The 21,687-nt window shown below is 42.1% G+C and overlaps 1 protein-coding gene across 1 annotated transcript in view; it reads left to right on the forward strand.

Annotated features, from left to right (window-relative positions):
* The window catches only part of ZFTRAF1 (zinc finger TRAF-type and ring finger containing 1), a 112,141-nt gene extending 103,243 nt beyond the window's left edge, over positions 1-8,898 (forward strand). Inside the window, exons 3-4 of the mRNA XM_086966417.1 lie at positions 239-450; positions 5,921-8,898. Of these exons, the coding sequence (XP_086822543.1) occupies positions 239-450; positions 5,921-6,312 (604 nt within the window). The 3' untranslated portion in view covers positions 6,313-8,898. The remainder of the gene's footprint in view (positions 1-238; positions 451-5,920) is intronic.
* The last annotated feature ends 12,789 nt before the right edge of the window (positions 8,899-21,687 follow it).

Consider the following 21,687-nt stretch of genomic DNA (forward strand, 5'->3'; position numbering starts at 1 on the left):
ATATCCATTGGGAATAATCAATGGAAACTGAGCTTATGTATGTACTCATTCCGATGCAAGGATGTGCATTTCGTCAGAGCAGGTGGTATGTGTGGAAATTGTTGTAGCATGACGTAGGCTTGTTCTCTCGTCAGTGTTAACTGTGATTCGTTGCACTGACTTATGTTGTTGTCCTTTTGATGTAACTACGCTCCACTGAGTCAGGGAGTGACACTTTTCCCATTATGTTTAATAATAGGGTGACACAGTGTAAGTACAAGAGGATCGGTTGTCCATGGCAGGGGCCTTTCCATGAGCTGACCGTGCACGAGTCCGAATGCAGCCACCCCACCAAAACTGGGAATGAGCTCATGGATATCTTGGACGAAATGGACCAAAGCCACAAGAAGGAGATGCAGCTGTACAACAGCATCTTTGGCCTCCTGAGCTTTGAGAAGATAGGCTACACAGGTAAAAGTGACTGCGCCCTGCAAGCAGATGTGGGGTAACAGCAGGCCTGATTGCTTGCCGCCCATCACAAATGCTTGTGGGGTGAATTTATCTAGTTTCCTCTTTTTCATGTGTACATTTCATGGTAAGGATTATGTGATTTTCTCATTTCTCTCTGAACCTGTGCATCCCATCCATTAGTTCTTGAGTGTATTGAATTAATTGTTTTGTAGTGAGCTTTTCAGGGAATTCATCCGCAGTATCGATCCGGCATCGACGATTTCCACCGGCGTTTCATTTCCATGGAAGAGCACTCCCTTGGTGTGTTGTGCGTGGGTGGGATGGGGACGTTTGAGGTAGGACTGGGTGTAAATTGTTCTTCAGTATAAAATATACTGAAAGTGGTGGGGGGTTTGGTGATGTAATGAGAATCCTGGCAATAACCCTACAGTCGCAGCAACAGCGAGATGTTCTTACATGGCAACTGATTTACAGACTTGGGCAGTGGAAAGTTTTTCCTGTAAACATGATTTTTCCAAGATACTTTGGGTACTTATGGTAAATTTAATGAATTTAGAGCAGGTAAGACACTCTGGTGACATCCAACTGTGGTATGTTCTCAGTTTTTCCTTACAGCATTTTCCATTTGAGAAGAAGTCTAAATAAAAAGTGTAAAACAAAGCAAACCAAGGTTTTTCAAGAAGAGAATCTTTTTTAACTGCACTCAAACGGTGATCGTAAAGCTAGGCGTTTTTGTTTATTTGGGGATTTTTTGTTACATTCACTGGAGCCACACCAAAGGAATAGCTTGCTGAGAAGAACTAGCTAATGTAGACAGATCAAGGAGAGAAGTATAACTGTAGGATCCTTGAAGTTTTTGTAGTATCAGTAAAACTTCATAAGTATCCTGGTGGAGAGACGTTGTAGCTACAGGTGTAAGTAGGGAATAGTGTGGGCGAGGTTTATTGCTATGACTTTGTTAGCTTCCCCTTTTGCCTTAATCGAGCCATGCTGGAGCATGTTTTATCTGCTTATTTACCTGGTCTTTCTAAGTTTCTCTTTGCGCTTAGTTTTGTGTGTGTGCATATTTCAGCATGTTTTGCATTTGTATTTTTGCTTTCACTTCACCCTTTTAACGTTCCCAGTGCTTTACTGATCACTGCATTTTAAATGTTTGTCTCTAGTCCTTCACCGTATTTTAAATCTGTTCACCACTATTCTTTCATTGCTTTGCGCTACTGTTTTACAGCACATTTTAAATCTCTTAGCCCCTACCCCTTCACCACATAGAAATATGCATGCTAAAACCATTACATGTCGTCTTGCCCATTTTTCCTCCGGCATATTGTCCCTATCGTCATTGCTTCCAATTTGTGCCTTCTTTATTACTTTTGACACCTTTTGTCGACCCAGCTCCTGCTTCGTTATTCCTTCTCTAATTCCACTTTATCAATGTTATCATAAGGAAAGTTTGTTTGTACATAAAACTTATTCTATCTTTACACTCATGTCATGTCGTTTGAGTAGGAATTTTCTTTTAAAGCTGTGTATCTTTTGTTGATTTTTGTATTTGCTGAAACAAATAAAGACTTGGCCTGTTCGTTGTGAGCTAATAAACAGTTGTAGTTGCATCCCAGAGCTGCTCAAAGAGAAATGCCTACTGTATATGGTCAAATACAAAATTATTTGCTTGTCTTGCTCTTTTCTATTGAAAGTCTAATGTCTCAAAGGTTTTCCTGCTTGAACCTAACACCATCATTTATTGAAAATTCACCGCGATTGAGATGACTCGACCTCCTAAAACATTGTCTTGTTTCGCTTTTGGCCATGCAGGGCAGGAGGGCAAAAGCAATTAGAAACCTTTGTAAATGGCTTTAAATGTCAAAGGAAATGTGGAAGGGAAACAAAATGTAATACATGAATAAACCTGAAGAAAATATCTCAAAAACCATTAGCAGGTAATACTCCTCTTGCTGACTTGGAGACTATACACATGAGTAATCGAAGGGATACTGGAATTACTACTTATAACCTGGCTTTGCTTTTGCCTGTTGAAGAGGTTATGGAAATGCGGAAGACTTGTTCGAATCCATGAACAATAAGCCTGCCATGTCTTAGTTGGTCATTGGGTGATGATTTGCATACAGTTTTGAATCCAACCGTCAATGACAGTTTCTTTAGAGGTCGACGTCACAGTATTTATTTATACCAAAAAAACTGCAACCAAAAATCTCCTAAACTCACCACAAAACATGGTCATTGTGTCTTAGGCCAAAAGGCGGCATGGTTTATGGATTCTTAAAGACACAGAAGTGCACATCTCCTCCTCAAGAGGTGCTCTGGGTCATCTTGCATTCTTTGAGAAGCACAGGCTCAGAAAAACCTGCACCTTAATGAAGACTTTCGATTAGAGGAGTTGGTGTATAGTGATGGCCCACAGAGAAGGAAGCAGAAGCTGCAACAGGACTTGAGTTTCAAATCAAAAAGAAAGCTCTTCGATTTTGAATAGCAAGATTCTTGAAAGCAAGGTAACTGAAGCTGGTGACCTTGCATGTCTCATCATGGGGTTTACCACTTTTAATCTTGGCGTTACAATTTCCCTGATGCCACTTTTAAGGGGCTAGGGAGTCCTGAAGAAATGTAGGCAATCAAATTAGCATAATATGTCACTCGGTGAGTATACATGTCCTTCGTGCTAAAAACATAAAAGGAATGTTCAGCATTCTTCTAAATGGGCCAGTAACCACTTTCTGAATCAAGATAATCGGTAAAGTTAGGCCTGGGTGGGGGCGGTATTATTACAACTCTGGCATGTCCCAAATACACAGGTAAGTCTACATGGTGGTCTAAAATCCTACGTCACTCTGTGGTGGGGTTTGTAATTGCTGGCTATAAAGAGAAATTACAATGATCATATAAGGAAAAATGAAGATTACAAGGAACCAATATACACGGTAGACGAATAAATGAGTGGATTTCTAGAAACAGAGCTTATTTAGGTCCCATTTCTTGATTTTGTTCACTTTGTAGAGTGAAAATGTCACTAAGTGGCAATCTTAACAGGGGCATAGGATGTGAGCTTGAATTGGGTGACTATGCTGAAACATTATAACATGAGTGTGTGGAATGTTTATTTCTGCTAAAGAGGCAGCTAGCCCAGTCCTCTCCTTAGCTGTGTTTCTGATTAACTCATCCTTCAGCTAATGTCTGCTGCTGAAACTTTACCAGCCCCATATTTGTTGTTCATGTTATGTATGCAGATTCACTATTCCCGCTTGAGTACGAGCTACAGTTAAGAACCCTTTTTCCCATTGCGTAGGTATTTGTTGCGCCCAAGTGAAGTCCTACTGCATCACATTGGCACATGATGTGCCAAGTAAGTTCCCTACTGAATTAATTGCTACCACCAAGTAAATTCCATTCCTTTTAAAAGATAGTTGCTGCAGTGAAGTAGTCCCAATGATAATTGCATTAATTTTGCTGCTCACAGTTTGGAATGTTAAAAGCACTTTTTAAGAAATCCCACTAACTCCTATGTGGAAGGATTTTCTGAGCTAGGCAAGGGTTGCCCACATTCTTTATGCTGGAGTTAATGTGGTTCATAGATCATTATGTCTATTACATAGTATTTGCTTTGGCCAAACAGAGTGAGCCAGCAATTAACTGATTTCTTGCAACAGATTCTCTCACAGCTGCATTGCGCTTACAGTAGATCTTTCCAATTTCACCCCATTGCGACGCAAATATCTGTATCTGCAGTTGTATCCAAATTCTTGTGATCCTGCTTGTGAATTAAACTTTAACCCTACCTCTCCTTTTATAGGTTTGATTCTAATTGCATCAAATGCTGCAACTTGTACATTAATGTTTGCAAGTACTAATTGGAAATGATTCTGGTTCATGCAGGTGGAGGAGTTGGTGGAAGAACTGTGTGAGCCCCTACAGTATTAAATCTCCATTATATAAAGGGTCCGTAAGATCGGGCCCCTCAAAGACTTCAGATCAACTCTGCGCCCTCACAGGGTAGACTAAATAATATGAGAATGTAGTTTGCAAAAGCTGATCTCACAGCTGTTGGGCATAAAATAATTTCTCTTTTTTGACAACATTCTTTAACCTCATTTATGGAATAGTCATTTTTTATGCTGTTGGCTTTCTTGAAAAACTAATGGTTGTGTAATTATCAAGTCCTATCTTGTTGTGTATTACTGAATGCTGTCTTAATTCACACAGAGTTCTATACTGTGTTGTTTTCCACTCTTGTATTACAGGAGTGTTACTATTGATTTGAATAAAGTTACCCTTACTCTTTGAACTGCGTTCTGTGTGTGTCTGGTGCTTGTTCCCATGGATGTTCATTTTTTTACATGTATATCGAAAGGGTCCAATCTATATCCTCCTTCTGATGTGGCAACCACTTACCTTTCACCAGCTAATAACGTCCTTGGTACATCGATGTTAGAAACCTCCATTTCCACACCTTTATCTCAATGCCGGAAGACCATATACAGCAGAAGAGAGGGAGAGGATTCCTGGAACCATGAGCAGGGTTTTGTGATTCAATATGGAATGGGAATGACTCTTGCAGGCTTGATCTTTTACTTTCAAGATGTTTGCTAGGCCATCAGTTTGCATTACGCGCACAAGTAGTGAGCACATGGGGTGTAGAAGGAGCTGGGTGTTGGGGCTTGTGATAGGCATTGTATCGGTGCCCACAAAAACTTGGATTCACAAGACAGTAGAGTGATGTCTTGGCCAAAGTATTTCAGACATTTACAAATTCTGATGCCTTACCCACTTGTTCTTTCAATTTGCTATCAAACCAATCCCAAAACATACCGAGTGCTCAGTAATTGACACATTGAATGTGCTTATACGTCAGTGGCGTAATCACACCATCGCCTTAATTTAGTGATGTTCAGCCCTCATATTGTACAGATCAAACCGCACAGCGACTGAGTGGCCAAACGCTTGAATGTCTTGCCATGCCTGTTGCTTAACTGTTTCAAGAGGTATGTTTAGACTTGACCAACTAATCTTGTTATTTTATTTTTGAAGCTCATGCAATCAGAAAGTGCTTCCTGTTAGTTTTGCCTACCTTAACATTTTTATTTTATTTCCTGGTGAGTTTGGTTTGTTTAAAAATGAGATCTATTATTATATATGTTTGTTTCTGAACTACACTGCATAACCTACTATTACTACTCTATGTTGATGTACCATTACATCTATTTTTATTAGTGAACAATTATAAAGGCAAATATTCTTGTTAAACTAAAATCATGCATTTGGACTTGTGTCCGACCTGCATGTCAAATCTCTTCCAGTTGCTTTGAAGTTTCCCAAGACGGTGTGCTTCCTCCATTGCCACAGGTAAAGTGATCTTGTATTGAGAATCTCTGAATCCAAAGCCAGCGTTTAACTCTGTTTTTTCTTTTTTTGTTTTTGTTTCCTTTTCTCTGTTCCTCTATCCCAACGCGTTGTCTTGCAGAAGTGCAGTTTCGCCCCTACAGAACAGATGACTTCATCACCCGGCTGTACTATGAGACACCTCGCTTTACAGTGCTGAACCAGACCTGGGTACTGAAGGCCAGGGTGAACGACTCTGAGCGCAACCCAAACCTATCCTGCAAGCGCACATTATCTTTCCAGCTCATCCTGAAAAGCAAGATCAACTCGCAGATGGAGTGCTCTTTCTTGCTGCTTAAGGGGCCCTATGACGACGTGAAGATCCATCCTGTAATCTACCACTTTGTGTTCACCAATGAAAACAATGAGACTGACTATGTGCCGCTGCCTATCACTGACTCCGTGGAATGTAACAAACTGCTGGCAGCCAAGAACATCAACCTACGGCTCTTTATATTCCAGATCCAGAAGTAGGCTAAAATTGAGCGCTATGAAATCCACAAAGCACCACTGAACCATAGTTACCTCGTCAGACCGCCTGTGCCAATGGTGGAGAGGTGGGATGAACCCATTGTCGTACGATTTGCATGTGTATGCCACAGCAGAAGCAGTCTGACCATCTCAGCATCCCCTTTTCCACACTTCTGCTGGTCTATACTAGATTGTCTCGTGCAGTCTCCCATTCACAAGCCTTTCATTTTTTCATGCAGTACCAGCGTAGAGTTGAGGAGAGAGAGTGATTCCTCCAGAAGAACGCTGATTGAGACCCTACCGGTCTGTCATTCTGTTTTGAGCATGCAGTGAGACGAAGATGAGAAGTAATGCTAACCCTTCAGCTGTTAGCCATCATGCTTCTTTAGATGTGATGCACATTGAGTACTTTAAGCAAAAGATGTGGGATAGACATTTTGTGAAGGAAACCTGTCCCCATTTTAATCTACAAGAGTAGGGTTCAATTGTTGTGGCCCACAGCGTTATTTAGCCTATATGAAAACGAGTAGCTTGAATGAAGATATGTACAATGTACACATGATAATTTGCCCGATGACACCCCATCAACAAGAGAGGCTGTTAAAGCATACTCTTGCTTACTTGCGATCAGTAACTCATCCAAAGATTGGTTTCCCCTGCTGAAAGGGCACCATGGAATCTGCCTGGATGCTCTATTTTTGTCCAGTGCCATTATTACAAATTAAGCTCGTAAGCAGCCTCTGTGATGTGGAGTTTCCACCTCTACTTCGTTTGTGAGGCGGATCATCTTCCACTCTTATTTCTGCTTTGTATCTAGAGCGAGTATTTAGGACTTAAAAAGGTGTCTTGCTTTGGCTGCTAAGCATATTGCTCACTTTTGGGTGGTCTGGGCCAGGAAAATAACACTGAGCAGAAAAGAGATCACAAAATAGATGTCAGAGTAATGTGTATTGAAACATCTGTCAACAACACAAAGGTAAATGTCATACTCCAGACCAATCCGAAAAACGATTTAAAGAGTGCACAGAACTTTCAAAATTATACATGCGAGCTCCCGTCTCGTAGGACGGAAGAGCTTCAATTTTTAAAATAAAAAATCTCTAGTGACAAGACTCTAAACCTTTGTTTCACTTAGAAATAAGTAGTTTGGTAAATAGAAATCATTTCCATATCTTTTTCACCCGACTGATAATCCATAGCTGAAAACATTTTGGGGTGATTTATGTTGCTTAATTGTAATTGCGGAGAAAGCTAACCTGAAAAGGTGAAATTGCTGCAACTATAGTATGGACATTTGCTGAACAGGTTATGTAGCTGAGACCAAACACTAAAAACATGCAGTGATAGATTTTTTAAAATCCTTTCCAGGGATGGGGAAAAGGAGAGCGAACTTTCCATAAGTTAGCCCTTACAGTCACGACCGATAGTCTTAACTGCCCTGCATTAAAACATTATTTTTCTTTATATATATATATATATAGTCCTATACTTTAAAAGTTTTGATTTTGAACTTCCTTTGGGCAAGGCTCCTAGCCATCTATCATTTGTTAACGGCACTTGATTCCTGAACTTCACCCAAAAGCAGTGGTTCCAGGCGCGTGCTCTCCTTAAAACTCACTTGTGCACCTCCTTGTGTACCAACTACATGGCCGGTCCCTTTGTACCAGACTCTTACTTGAGGCCTGTCGTTACTTACGTCTGTGGATCCTGGGGCATGTTTGGGTACGAAATGCACCCTTTCAGATTTTGATTATTTTATGTAGGATTTCATGTAGTTTTGTATTTTTATTACTTTAGATTTTTATGGTCATTTTAACATTCTCTGTAAAGTTTTCAACCGATTGTGCTGAACCAATGGGTAATATACAGCAAGAAATAAGTGGGGAATGTGCATTGTTCTTTGCATAAAGTGAAGTGGGGAGACCAGGCGGAACACAGGTTGAATCGGAGTGTAAATGTTACACATATGATTGTTTGTTTTAAACTTTTAATCCTGCATATGTCATAGTCCTTGATAGGCTACCTGCTGTATGTAGATTGAGATTTTTTTTATGCCTTTTCAGTACACTTTGGTGATCTCTGGAATACCTAGATATCCGCTTCTCTTTGATGCCATCTGGTCGATAACTGCAGCTTTGTTTTGTTTGGGTATCAAAAGTTCTCGAATTTCAAGAACAGGGTTTAGTTGTCAAATACTCTTTTATGGCTCAAGTGATAACAAAAGCACTTTTAATTCAGTTTATGACTGATAATGCCAGGCCTGAGCATTACACTACTACCATGAATTAAACATGTTCTCTTCTGTTTGACTTGCCTGCACGTTTTGCGAGAGCCTGTGTTCTTTATGATACGGGGTGTTGTGTAGTGAACTGCATTGCTGCAATTGTGAGTAGCATAAGTAATGCTTGTATCATTAATGAGAAATGTGATGGAGTCAAGTATGCTATTTGTCCATTTGTACTTTCCTAGTTTTGTTTAATTATTCATTTGTTATTGCATTTGTTTTTATCTCTACATTGGTCAAAAAGCTACTTTTTAAACAGACTTCTAGCATTTGCTCGATTAAAGGCTTAGGTTTGGGCAAATAAATTGAAACAATTGTGTGTGATTTGCGTTTGTTGATTTTCTGACAAGCCTTTAATGTACCACTAGTTTTTGAGGCCAACTTTACGGTAACTCACTTTGCAGTTCGAAAGCTGGGAGACTTCATGGTCCGCATTACTTGCATTAGTGCAAGCCCTACTGATGAGAATGAAAACAAATGGGTTCTGCTGAATAGTTTAAAGTCTGCAGCACAAGAGTTTCTTTGGGAGCCTCTGAACTTGTGAATTTCTTATTTGATGGATACAACTCTTCTGGAGAGACGGTCACAAGTCTTGGTGAACATCAATCTTACATTGATGATAGAATCTGGAAAGAAATCAAAGGGACGGGTTGGGTTGTTCAGGGGAATTTGCCAACTGTATGTAACTGCTCCATTGAATCTGATTTACAAAGTGCTTGTTTTTTTTTTGTTTTTATGCCATCACATGAGCAGAAGGGCCCATGTAAAAGTTAATGAGTGCTTACTTAGCTTTATGCGAAAGGTTCGTTCTTTGACGTGTCCAGTATTAGAAAATATTGCATCTGATATCGCCATTGGGTGAGGCTATTGTAAAATAAGGATCTCACCTGGCAATACCTTCATTTGTAGGAACGCTGTTCCTTGAGGTCGAACACAAGAACATTTGTTACTAGAATTTATCAAATTAGATTGTGCATTTTCAGAATCTGGTGTGCAGTTTAGATGTTTTTGTTTTCCATATTTAAATGTGTATTCTGTCTAAAGGATAGGGCTGACATACTTGTGGGATGTTTTTGTAAACAAGAACACTGAAAGCAATTATGTTTTTTATATTGAGGAATTGATTTAGGTTAGAGGTTGTTTCATTGTTGCCTTTTGTTTCTTCCGAGCTTCAGGATCAGGTGATGGTTCTACGGCCTGTTCTTCCATTCGCTTACATTAAGTGCACGCTTCCCATAACCATTCTAACCTGTCTCCTGCTGCTTTAATTGTAATGAAGCAGGTTGCCTCTGTGCCTTCTCTGCTGACAAAGATGTAGACATTTGTTGGATTTTGCCTTGATTCAAAGATGCATTCTTAGGTGTCATTTATTACCCAAACCCACCCTGCCACAATCAGATGTCCGCCATCAGGGCCTGATATTGATTTTATCCTTTTTATTTTTTTCTAGTTCAAATTAAAAAGAGCGCTCTACATACTGTTTGAGTTCTCTGGTGACTGTCTATTAGCGCAGAGTAATTTCAGAAGCTGGGCGCATAATGATCAGAAATGGGTGGTAGAGGTTTTAAATGCTCTTCTCCCAAATACTTAGCGTTTTGTGTCCTCTGCAGATACAAAGGTGTGGTGATGACTTGTAGAAGCTATAGTCTCCTCGAGCGTAGTACAGGCCATATTTTGAGCCATTTTAAGGACCACCACTAGGAATACTGTTTCTACTGCAGTGTGTAAGGTCCAACATGCCCGTTTGTTGTTTCCATTTTCTGTGATGAGACCAGATAGGAGTATTTACCTTTACGAAGATATAAATTACTAATTAAAGGAACTTCAAGCGAGGATCTATTTATTGTTTTGACATCTCAAATATCAGAATTTTGTAGAATATTGATGATCGTTCACCAGGTGGTAGGTGGTAAGCCCAAGCTTGAGCAAGTTCAGCAACTAATGGTGACAGAACAAGGTCAGTTGTCCTTGTATATTGTGTGCTTCCAGAGTTTGTCCACACGTGCACTAATTTATTTTACAATTCAAAGCTGATGCCGTTCTCAAAACACTCGGCACAAATTGTCATTTACTTCATAAACCCCTTTATGATTATTCCTTGGCTACTTTTCTTAAAGTTATAAAACAAGTTATAAAGAAACATTATTTTTGGAGAAACCTACATCACTTCCCCCTTCCCAAGTTTAATTTGAGTCTGAAAATGTGGACTTTTTCCAGTATCCTTAGATGACAAAGTGTGTTTCTGCGTATCAGTGTCATCATGTTTGACTTGAAGCAGACTAATATTGCAGGATTCAAGATGCTATTCAGCATTGGTGACATTTGACCAGTATTGGTGTCCTTGCTACTGGAATGTTTATTATTTTCCGAAGTGAAAAACTTCAGCAATACCTTTAGTAGGTGTTTGCTTTATCAGATAGTAAATAAGCCGATATATTAGGTGGACATTTAAAATGCACATGCATATCTCCAGACAGTTTTTCCCTTTTTAAATTGGATAGTTTAGGTTTTGATATGTGTCTCATATCAGATATTGTAATCTCTCCACATAGCTGTGTGAAGCTAAGACCCTGTCAACTTCATGATAGAAAATTGGCTTCACCTTGGCAGGCACGCAATCCATAGCGGTAATATTGCCTAATTTGCTAGATTTGAAAAATGATGCTTTAATATTATACTGAAAAGCATTAAAGCCCAAATGAAAATGTTGTGTGAACTATTTTCACTATACCTTTTGTAGATGTAGCCCTTTTTAAACTGACATTTTAAGGTATAGTTTTGATGTACGGGAAGCCAGTTCCTGGAGATACTGCTGTCTCTGCCTTAGGACCTTTTGAAATCTGGTCTCCTGCAAGCTCTGAAGATGGCACAAAATTGAGATTGTATAGTGCGTCACAAATTAAAAGCTCTTTAAGTTCTTATCTGTGGAGAAAGACACTGCTAAAGTATTTATAATTTCCTAACAAAGAGTCTTGTCTCCGCTTTTCCTACTTTTGGCTTCTCTGGGTTCTAGCAGCAATCTGCGTTAATTCACTGCTTGTGCTTAAATAGGCAATAAGATGGAGGTTGTTTATGGCCGTCAACACAAGTTGGTTTGCACCAGTTGAGAAAAAAAAGTATGCTTAATTCACTAAAAGTGTGTTGCACAGAGGTTTTATTAGATATGCACCTTGCGAAGCAATTCAATGGAGCAGCTACAGTACACTCGCCCCGTGGAAACGCACAACAGTCTTAGAATGCTGTAGCTCACTGTCCTATTGCTAGATTATTAACTCCAAACAGTGTTTTTTTTTTTTTTTGTAAAGGCAGTAAAAATACACGGGTACAAACAGTGATTCACATTTTGTGTTTTCCCTTCGTGGAGGTTTGCAGGCTCCATAATACCAGTGCATTTTTCTCTCAGCTGATCAAGTCTTGAGATACTGTCCAAGTATATACACAGCTGCTGAACCATGTGTCTTTGGAGCAACAGAACTGGACCATTCAGACTGTAAAATGGCTCTTCCTACTTGTGTGGCAGAACTTCAGACCTTCCAGTATTTGGACTGCAGCTACTTTATGTAACCGATGAATGTAGAATTGAAGAAATGCATTAACAATACAATCTAACTGGGACCCAGCTCCCTTTCTGTAACTGATTTAATATTATTGAAATTTTATTTGGTTGTACTCTAGAAGTTTATAAATGTAGAACTGTTTGTTTTCTTCAAACCTGTCTGGAATGTTTCCTCCTGTTTATTTTTGCGATTCATGTTTTGTTTAAAAATAGTTTATGTAAATGTAGAGAAGAACAAAGAAAGCAGATAAATCTTTTGTCAATCCATTCTGGCTGTCATGTCTCATTCTTTTGAGGAATGTTTTAAGAAGCTCAAGATGAAGGGTCTGTTCGAGATCTGTAGATTAACAGAACCAGCCCCTTAGGTGATTTCAGGCTTTGCATTGTATTTCGTCCCTACCATATCTTTGGCTCCACAGGATAAATTATTTTCCAGTGGCACATTGAATCAGTGCTGTGCTCTCGAGCTTCTTGGTCTCCATTCTTACTCAGTGAAAGCTCCATGCAGCCCCCTGCCACCAATCGGTTCAAACACAACCACGCCATCCCAACCACTGAAGATCTTTGTTGGTTTACCAACAAGCATGCCAGTACAAATCTCTTTGCATCACTTGACGACTATCCATATTAGAATTATGAATTACTAGCTGGGACAGCTGTTCCTCTGTGGCTGCAGTTAGGCAACAGTGTAAAGTACTAAAACTGGGAATCTGAAATGGAAAAATGAGAAAGCAGGCTGTCTTCTATGCCCTTTATATCTAAAACAAACTGGTCATTCATCTGAGCCTGCATTCCTGTCTTTCACGAAATACCTAAAAATACCTCACCAGTGTTGCTCTTTCCCCACTCTGTCACTGTTGGTTTGGAAATAAAATGCAATTGAATCGCATGTCTTTCTTGTGAATTCCCTTTTATTCAAGGCGGTGGTCTGGAGTCTCTGTACGGTAAGCACAATGGACTATGATCAGAGATAGTCTTACCCCAAATACTCAGCATGCTTAATTTTAAACATGTTGGATCTGGTGGTGTAGTGGACTAATGTGTCCACTGCAGGGGTCTGTGTTTGACCTCATGGTCACAGGGTCATATCCCAGCAGGTTCACTCTGCCTTTCATCCTCCTGGGGTCGATAAAATGAGAACCATTGTGTTCGGTAACCAACATCTGTTATTTAGTGCCAAGATGCCCATAAGTGATTGTGCGCTTTACAAATACACTTTTTTTAATGTTACATTTAGGGCTCAGGCAGTGAGAGTTTAGAACCATATCCAGTCAGGTGTATAGATCATACCTGGATGCAAATTAATATTGCTTCCTGGCATGTGGGTGGGTGGCACTTCCTCCATATGCCAGCAAGTGGCAAGTCACCCAAGAATCTTTGTAAGTCCCCTGCAGTCCTTTGAGATCCAGCCCAGTTCAGGGGGTTTAGACCTATCTATTACTTCGTCAGCCACACAATTACTGTTGCTTCCTATTTGTGCTGTGTGGTCTATCAGTATCAAGAGGGGTGTTACACTGTTTAGGAACTCGTGATGGGAATAGTCAGATACATAAACATTTAGAATACCTATTGGGTTGGTATTTAAGCATCCTGCTAACAAGCATCTACCAAGAGAGTCTGTTGTGCTGTAGTAGTATAATTGGGACATCCAATCTGACCCATGTAAGAGTCCCCCTTACGTGAGCTGAATACACTGGGCCAAAGACATGATTTTGCTACTTTTTAGCTAGTTTCAAGGCTGGAGTTTTGTAATGTCTATTGTCTGTAGTGGTGCAAAATGTGTCCTCCCCAATAGAGATATGCAATGACCCTATGCCTCTTCATTGGGCTGCATATGTCACGTACATTCCAGTTAGGAATGTTTATTCAGGAGGGCTAACTGTGAGCGTGGTTGCCCACTCTGTCCATAAATGTACAAATGCTAAATAAGGTGCCACAAGTAACCGATATAGAACCAGGCAAAGTCCAGTAGAACATCAATAATTTTGTTACCAAGCTCCGGGTCCCAGGGAATGTCGGGTGAGTGGCGGGGGGTTTAGGGGTAGGGGAATAAGTGATGTAAATGTATGGTCACATAACAATTCCTGCTGTCCCCGGTCATTTAGTGGGGGGTGGTCCGGATGTTTTTAGGGCTCAGGGCTCGGGAGTTTTTAGGGCTTAGACCGGTTTTAGGGCTTAGGGCAGGTGGCTGAGGTTAACCTTTACCACACTCATGCCTTTGCAACAAGTTTCACTTTAAAGGCATGCTTGTTAAAGGCATACGTGGTAAAGACGGGGTCGGGGTAAAGACCTTGTTACGGCATGCGAAGTAATCACATGCGTGATTCCATCATACAACCTTGATGCCGTGCCGGGGAGCCTTTGGGACCCTATGTGCCCACTCCACTATACATTTTTTCAAGAGATCTCAAGGTGCCACTGTCTGAGAGAGCCAATCTTTCAGAAACGACTCCATAATTTGACCCTCCACTTTCTCTGGCAAACCCACTGTGCTGATTATTTGCTGCAAGATGTTACTTTGGTGTCCTTTGCTCTGTATTATAAGGTTTGAATCCTTTCAAGTAGTTCCATTACTTGTCCCTGCAACTCTGCCACCTTGGGTTTAATCGCTGTTAGGCTGGCTGACTTCAGTTTCAGAGACATGTCTGCTAATTTAGATTTGTCCATTCCCAGTAATCTCAAGTCATGGAGATCAGGTCTATCTTGTGTTAAAGCACCTTGCTTATATCATGTGTAGCACTTAGGAAGATGTCCAGATTGTTAGCTGGTTGTTTCATATCAAAGATCATTCTGCTATTGACTAAAATTGGAGATAGGAAGGTGCAGCTCAGTTCTTATGAGGCTTCCCCCCCAACCTGCAGCAGTGGCGATTTGTGCTGCTTGAGATTACACATGTCACATTCTGTCAGTGTTCAGTTATGGTTTTATGGCGGACAGCCTTGGTGGCCTAATGGTTACTCCAGGCTTCCTCCTGCATTCCACAAGCCTTTAGTCTAAAGGCAGCAGTAGCCCGAAACCTCTCGTGTAGTTTGATTAGATTAAAGCAGGCGACCGGTCACACACATCTGCAGCAGTCGCTCATTTGAACATATTTGTGCTCCTCAGTCCATTCATAACTGCACCCGGCACTGAGCAGAACCCATGATCACATTTCTACCACAAACGAAGATGCAGTCTGGCACCCTATCCCACTCCAAGTGGGAAGGCAAGGAACTTGCATCCTTCCTAACTGGATACGTTCACACTATCGTGCCTGCTCGTATACAAGTATTAATTGCTTGTGGGCTCAGTGCGTTGAATCATCACAGCATTGTCCAGCACATTTTTGTTCTGCCACCCATGATGGCGGTAGCTTATCACTTAGATGCTGCACTTGCTGAGGCCTGTGGCAAGTTGTCCAGTTTGTGGTGCTCAACAGCTGTGGGCTCCAGATGGGGGAACCAGACAACCAGTGACATGCATAATCTCCAGTCTGCAGTTGATGGCTTGCAGACTCCACTGTGTCTTCCCAGGCAGCATGCTAGCACTGTAGGCCTCACACCAGTCGACTTTAATTCTTGGCTGGTGAGATGTTGCTGGGGCCGTCTCAATCCGGTTGCTTCAATGCATCAAGTGTGGTCCATTTTATTCTAGGATGCCATGAGTCCAATCAGGGTTCTCTCCTACTGTGGCTGGCGGCGAAGATAGAGAGAAGTACCTCTCTCTTAATAAGTCTCTAGCTCTGTCACCCCAACCCTCCCCACACTGATTGTTGATTGCTATTTTCTTGGCCAATAGCAGAAATGTTTTGTGATGTATAGCTTCAGGTAGATGCTGGACAACCTAGTCTGGATGAGGTGCAGGCAGTGATGGAGTCATAATGAAATAGTGTGTGGCGGGAGCATCTTGCTCATAGTAAAGTTGCCTTCAGGAATAGAAGGCTATTGGGTTCCATGTTTATGGATAAGATTATTTTGTCAAGGTTACCAGTTAATAAATTTGGACATATTTACTAGAGGTAAAATATACTGGAACGTGTCTGGGTTATTTCTGCTCACCACATTAAAACGACACAGCTGCGACTAGATTACTCACTAATATGGCCCAATCCATTTGTTAAATATTTAGGAATTAAGGTCCATAGAGAATACAAAGTAACTATTTGATCCAATGGATAGAAGGCTCGCAATACCACTGCCATAGCTGTTAGGCGTTCCCAATCTTAATGCTTTCTTAGTTTCTATACCGTTTTGTCAATATCCTAATATCCTTGTCCGGTGATCTCCTTTCCAAGCTTTGCTTAATTATCTGGTTTTGTCTGCACTGGGATTTTCTGAATCTGTCCTATGAAAGGGGGTGGTTCTCTTTCCCAGTTTTGTTTTGTTTAAACCGTTTTATTAGGTTTTCCATTTTTCAAATTACATTCTACATCAACATCTTTGTCAGGTTGCACAGGATAAGGTATATTTTAACTCTGAAGAGTGTCCCTATACGATTGTGGGTGTGTTAGGATGGGCTGAATGTTGCAAAGTCTAGATGGAGCTATAGTGAGTCTGTACACTTCGTCCTTGTTTAGGAGGCTTAAGTATCTGTCCCATCTTCGTTGGAGTGGATATCATTATATAACTGGGGGATTACTTGTGGGCGAGTGGTTGGGGGTAGAGATGTGGGGTGGGCATGCGTGCGTGCATCTGTATTAGCCGTTATGTGGAGCATCGGTTTATTTTGTAGTGCTGGATGAGTATGCGTCTTCATGGGGAATCCAATCGGGCATCCGTGTGGGTGGAGTTGTGGGGATGCTCATGAGGGTTTATGGTCGATGGGTCTGGTATCCCATTCATGATGGGTGGTTTTGTGGGCGAGTGGGCTGGTGTCTCATGTTGTCAGAAATTTTGTAGGAGCATTGTCCACTCCGTAGAGATGTGGGGGTGTCGTATGCCCGGTGCCGCCTCCTGTCTAATTGTGTCTTCTTCTGCTGTACCCCATTTTATTAACGCGCCTCTCCAGGCCGCCAGCAGGGTCCTGTGGGGGGTGCCAATGCCTTGCTTTGCCAGAAGAGGACACAAATAGTCTTTGTACTTTAGGGTCTTCCTACGTTAGGATATCCCTAGTGCACTTGCCTCCCATGTGTCAATGTCCGTGAGTCCTGTAGTCTCCTGTATTGTCTATTACGCCTCAATCGGGTTGTAGGCCAGGGCAATTCCAAAACATATGTTGAAATGTTGCACCGGGAAGCTGGGTACGTGGGTAGAGAAATTGTGTCTTGGGGTAGAAGCATTGAGTTTCGCTGGTGTTAAATATGCTTGGTGTAATATATTAAATTGTATGTTTTTCAAACGTGGGTTACGGGACACCTGCTTGGGCTATTCTAAGGCAATTTGCTGTTCCTTGTTATGTAGAGAACACTCCAATTTCTTCTCTCATTTCAACCTGAGTTGTGTGAGTGGTTCGGTTGTGATTTCCCGGATAACCGTGGGTGGTTCTCTGTCCCAGTTGAATGTACTTTTATGCTGCATAGGTCCATTTTGTGATCTTTTGGTATCATACGTTTTGCTATTTTCTTCTCCTTACACTGCTTAGTCTTTGAGAGAGCCAAGCACAGAGGTACACTGCTAACTATACTAGCGACCCATCTTAGACGTAAACTAGACCTACTGATATAGTTGGCTCTACTAATAGTTCCTGGTATGAGCTGAGTAAGCTAGCAAATTATTCACCTGTATTTCCACTGGTGGATAATCCTCTACTTCCCCTGACGGCAGAAAAATCTTTTCATTTGTCCTTGAAGATGTGTTTAATACTGTTGGGACATGTACACAGAGAGAAAAATGAATATCTTCTGTACAGTACTAGAAAGGATGGAATGCCACACCAGTTGACAGGGTCACATACTTCTGACTAAGACGTACCTTGCAAATGAACAGCTCAAGTTATCCGGAGGAAAACTCAGAATTTGTACCTTTTGCGTAATCCACATGTAGCATGGACTGTAGAAATAGGTTTCAAACTGTATAACTTGCTGTTCAGTTCGAGGACTGAGCTATCAGTGCCAGTAATGTGGGACAGGAACTCACTGATAATTGCTGGCAATATTGTTGTGCCCATACATCACAAGTATCTTTAAATAACAGGCAAAGAGTGCCACATTTGATATTCTACACTGTATATATTCTGCACTTATTAGTAAGAATTTAGGATTTGACTCCGCTCGGATCCCCGCTAGCTGCAGATGTCTTACTCTATGCAGTTGACTAATCGCACTAGAGATTCTGAGAAGGCCCAGGAGAGTTCTGGCAGCTGCATTTTGAGCCTCTGCAGTCTCATTATCTCCTCCTTATTAGCCCCCAGGTAGAGCGAGCTGGCATAGTCTAGTCTCAACAGAACGGAGGACCGGGCGATCACCTGCCTGATGGATGGATCGGAAAAACCCAGTAGCGGCTTGAGCCCCCGTAATATACCGAAACACACCGCTGCCACTTTTTTCGTTTGGGTCTGAAATCTGAGAGCCAAATCGACCCACACACCTAGGTTTTTCACCACCTGATTGGGGGCAGGTGCACAGCCTATAGTAGCAAGCCACCAGTCTTCACACCACAGCTAAGGATTTTACCTACCAGCAAGGCCTCAGACTTCAAGGCATTGAGCAGGAGTCAGTTGGCAGTCATCCACTCCGCGACTTATGAGCGTTATGCAAACAGTCGTCGGAGAGGGCGACTACCAACTGCGTATCATCTGCATACAACCTAATGTCAGCCCTCTACTGGCCACCGCTGCCAGTGGCTGGTCATACAGATCAAAGAACGTAGGGCTCAAAGCTGACCCCTGCGGTACACCCTGCTTGATAATATGAACCCTGGAGATGAAAGGGGGGTTGTTACCTGGAAGGTCCTCTCCGCGAGAAAGGAGACGAACCGATCAAGTACAGGGCCCACAATGCCTACCTCTTCCAACCTTTGCAGCAGGATCTGGTGAGAGACCGTATCAAACGTGGCACTGAGATCCAGTAGGATCAGTGCCGAGGTACGTCCCTCATGCAGCTCTACCCTCAGATGTTCAGTCACTGCTAGGAGGCCAGACTCCGTACTGAGACCTGAACTGAAGCCGCTCTGGGAGGGGTCAAGTATGTTATTCTCATCCAGGAAACCTGACCGGATGGAATTTATATAAGCTTCAGAGATCTTGGAAGCACACAGCAGTAGAGAAATAGGACGGAAGGTCTCTGGTGTAGCAGTGTCAAAAGAAGGTTTTTTTTAATAGGGGAACAACCAATGCCTGCTTCCAGGTCCTAGGGACAACTGCCATGGACAAGGACATGTTAATCACTTGGCCCAGCGATGTAAGAAGCACAGGTAGAAGTCTCATAAATTGATCAGGGCATCAGCAAGAGGAGCCGGATTTGACCTTGCTGCATAATAAGCGCAGCATATCCTTGGAGATCGGCGGGAAAGCGGTTAGCGTGTGAGTGGGAGGAGGGCTGCCCCCGAAATCGGAACACAGTCTCACCTGAGGAAAGGTCTTCTAGATATTTTCCACCTTATTGACAAAGAAGGTGGCAAGAGCCTCACAGTGCTCATCAGATGTGATAGAGGGAGCAGCGGATGCCCCAACCGATTTGAGATCTTTAAGTATGGAAAAAATACACTTGGTAGGGTTATCGCTGTCCTAATCTTGTCTGCGAAATAGGCTGCTCATGCTTTCTGGATAGCCCCATGGTATATCTTGTTGGAGTAGTGGTGGTGTAGGACATGTATCTTATGACAGTGATTATTCCTACATAGAGGATTATCACCTTGGATGGGACATGATTATTTTGTTAGAAGACAACCCAATTTGGCCAGCTGGGTTGGTGTTGTACCGGTTTAGCCCGATGACTTCTTGCCTGTTCATTTTTCCAGAGGCTTGTTGTACATGTAGGCACTTCCATGGGCTCTGCACGATCAGTGAAATCAGTTATATCGGAGTGTGAAGAACAATATATTCATCGGTACTCAAATTATAAAATAGATGCAGAAGTAGAAGTTTGCTGATCATCTTCTGAATTAAGAGGTTTTTTTTTAGCCCATGTTGCAGAAGAATACTCTGATAATAGATCGCCTTGCTCAGGAGGTTTTGTTACTGACATATATACGTGAGTAGCATATTCTGGTTGATAGTCATTTCTTGTTTGGTGTAGATTGTTCTTTTGATTCTATGCAGACGCTGACTCTTCATTATACGGAGTTTGCCTTGCATAAAATGGTCTTATTGTGAATGCGGTTAAGAGTTATTCCGTTGTGATATTGGCTTGTTTATTCTCACCCAAAAAGGGCTCATTGTTTGAGCTTCCTGTAGTGGTTAGGTTTCTTATAAGCTTACACAACAGCTGTTTCCAAAATAATTTACTGTTTCATTCAGGATTTAGATTTATTGTGGATTTATATCATGGCTTCAAATGCTGAGGCATTGCATTCATGTTACATTTCTTTCTTGAAATGTAGTCTCTTGGTTGCAATGACTTTGGCCAGAAAACTAATAAATTGCAAGTTGTGTTTGGTTCTTGACCATATACTCTCAAAAAGATACAGTGGTTTTGCAAGCTACGACTGAATATGTTTTTTGCCTAAGGCAGTGTTTGGATTCCACAAGCCTGTTCTGTTGGTTTCTTTATTTGAATTATTTCATCCTCCCCATATGCGAAAGGATGACAAAGGACTGCAGTGTCTCAACCCTAGGAAAGCCCTGAATTCTTAAACTGAATTTTGCATTTCAGAAGAATAACTATTGGTTTCTTTTCTAGGGTACAGGATGGGCTCTGTGGTTAAGAAGTAGTCTATTTCTTGATGGATCTTGATAATGTTGAAGAAATGCTATAAGCTACCGGGGAAATCTCTGCCTCTTGGTGGGTTGCAGGCTCATTCCATGAGGGATGTGGCTGTGACTTTGCCACTGTTTAGCGATGCCCATTGGTAATGCTGCTACTTGATCGTTTAGTTTTTTCTCAAACTGTTGTCTTGGGGAAATCAACGGGCCGCGACATTGTCGGCGAGGCTCAGAGGGCCCCATGGGCTGAAGCAGTAAGTTTAGGGGCGCACTCGGTGGAAAGTGCAAAAAGGGGGCACAGCTGAGAAGCGCCTGGTAGCTAAAGCGCTTGGTCCTCGTAGTGCTTTGGGGGCAATTCACGATCGCGCCTCGGGCAGCTCTCTTTGGGCCCACCGAGGGTCTCCACGCAGTAGCGCTTCTCAGGGGGACACAGCGCTTGCCAGTCAACAGTTCACAGCGCTTCTCAGGGGGGGGCACGGCGCTTGCCAGTCAGCAGTTCACAGCGCTACTCAGGGGCACCATAGGAAAGTGCTGGATAGGGGAATCGGACACAGTTGCAGGTCAAATAGCCCAGGACAGGCCACACAACAGTGGCAGAACAGCAGAGGGGACCCAGGTGAAGTCAGGGAGCGCAGGGGGTGACACAGCGCCGATACCTGGTTGATTCCCCACCAGTCCTGTGGGCAGTGAGAAGGTCTTCTTGGCGCTAGCTGGTTCCTACGCCCTTGGTAGAAGTTACTTGAAGAGAGGGGGGGGGGGG

Source organism: Lissotriton vulgaris, chromosome 4_1, assembly GCF_964263255.1.
Source record: "Lissotriton vulgaris chromosome 4_1, aLisVul1.2, whole genome shotgun sequence".
In the NCBI taxonomy this organism is placed as follows: Eukaryota; Metazoa; Chordata; class Amphibia; order Caudata; family Salamandridae; genus Lissotriton; species Lissotriton vulgaris.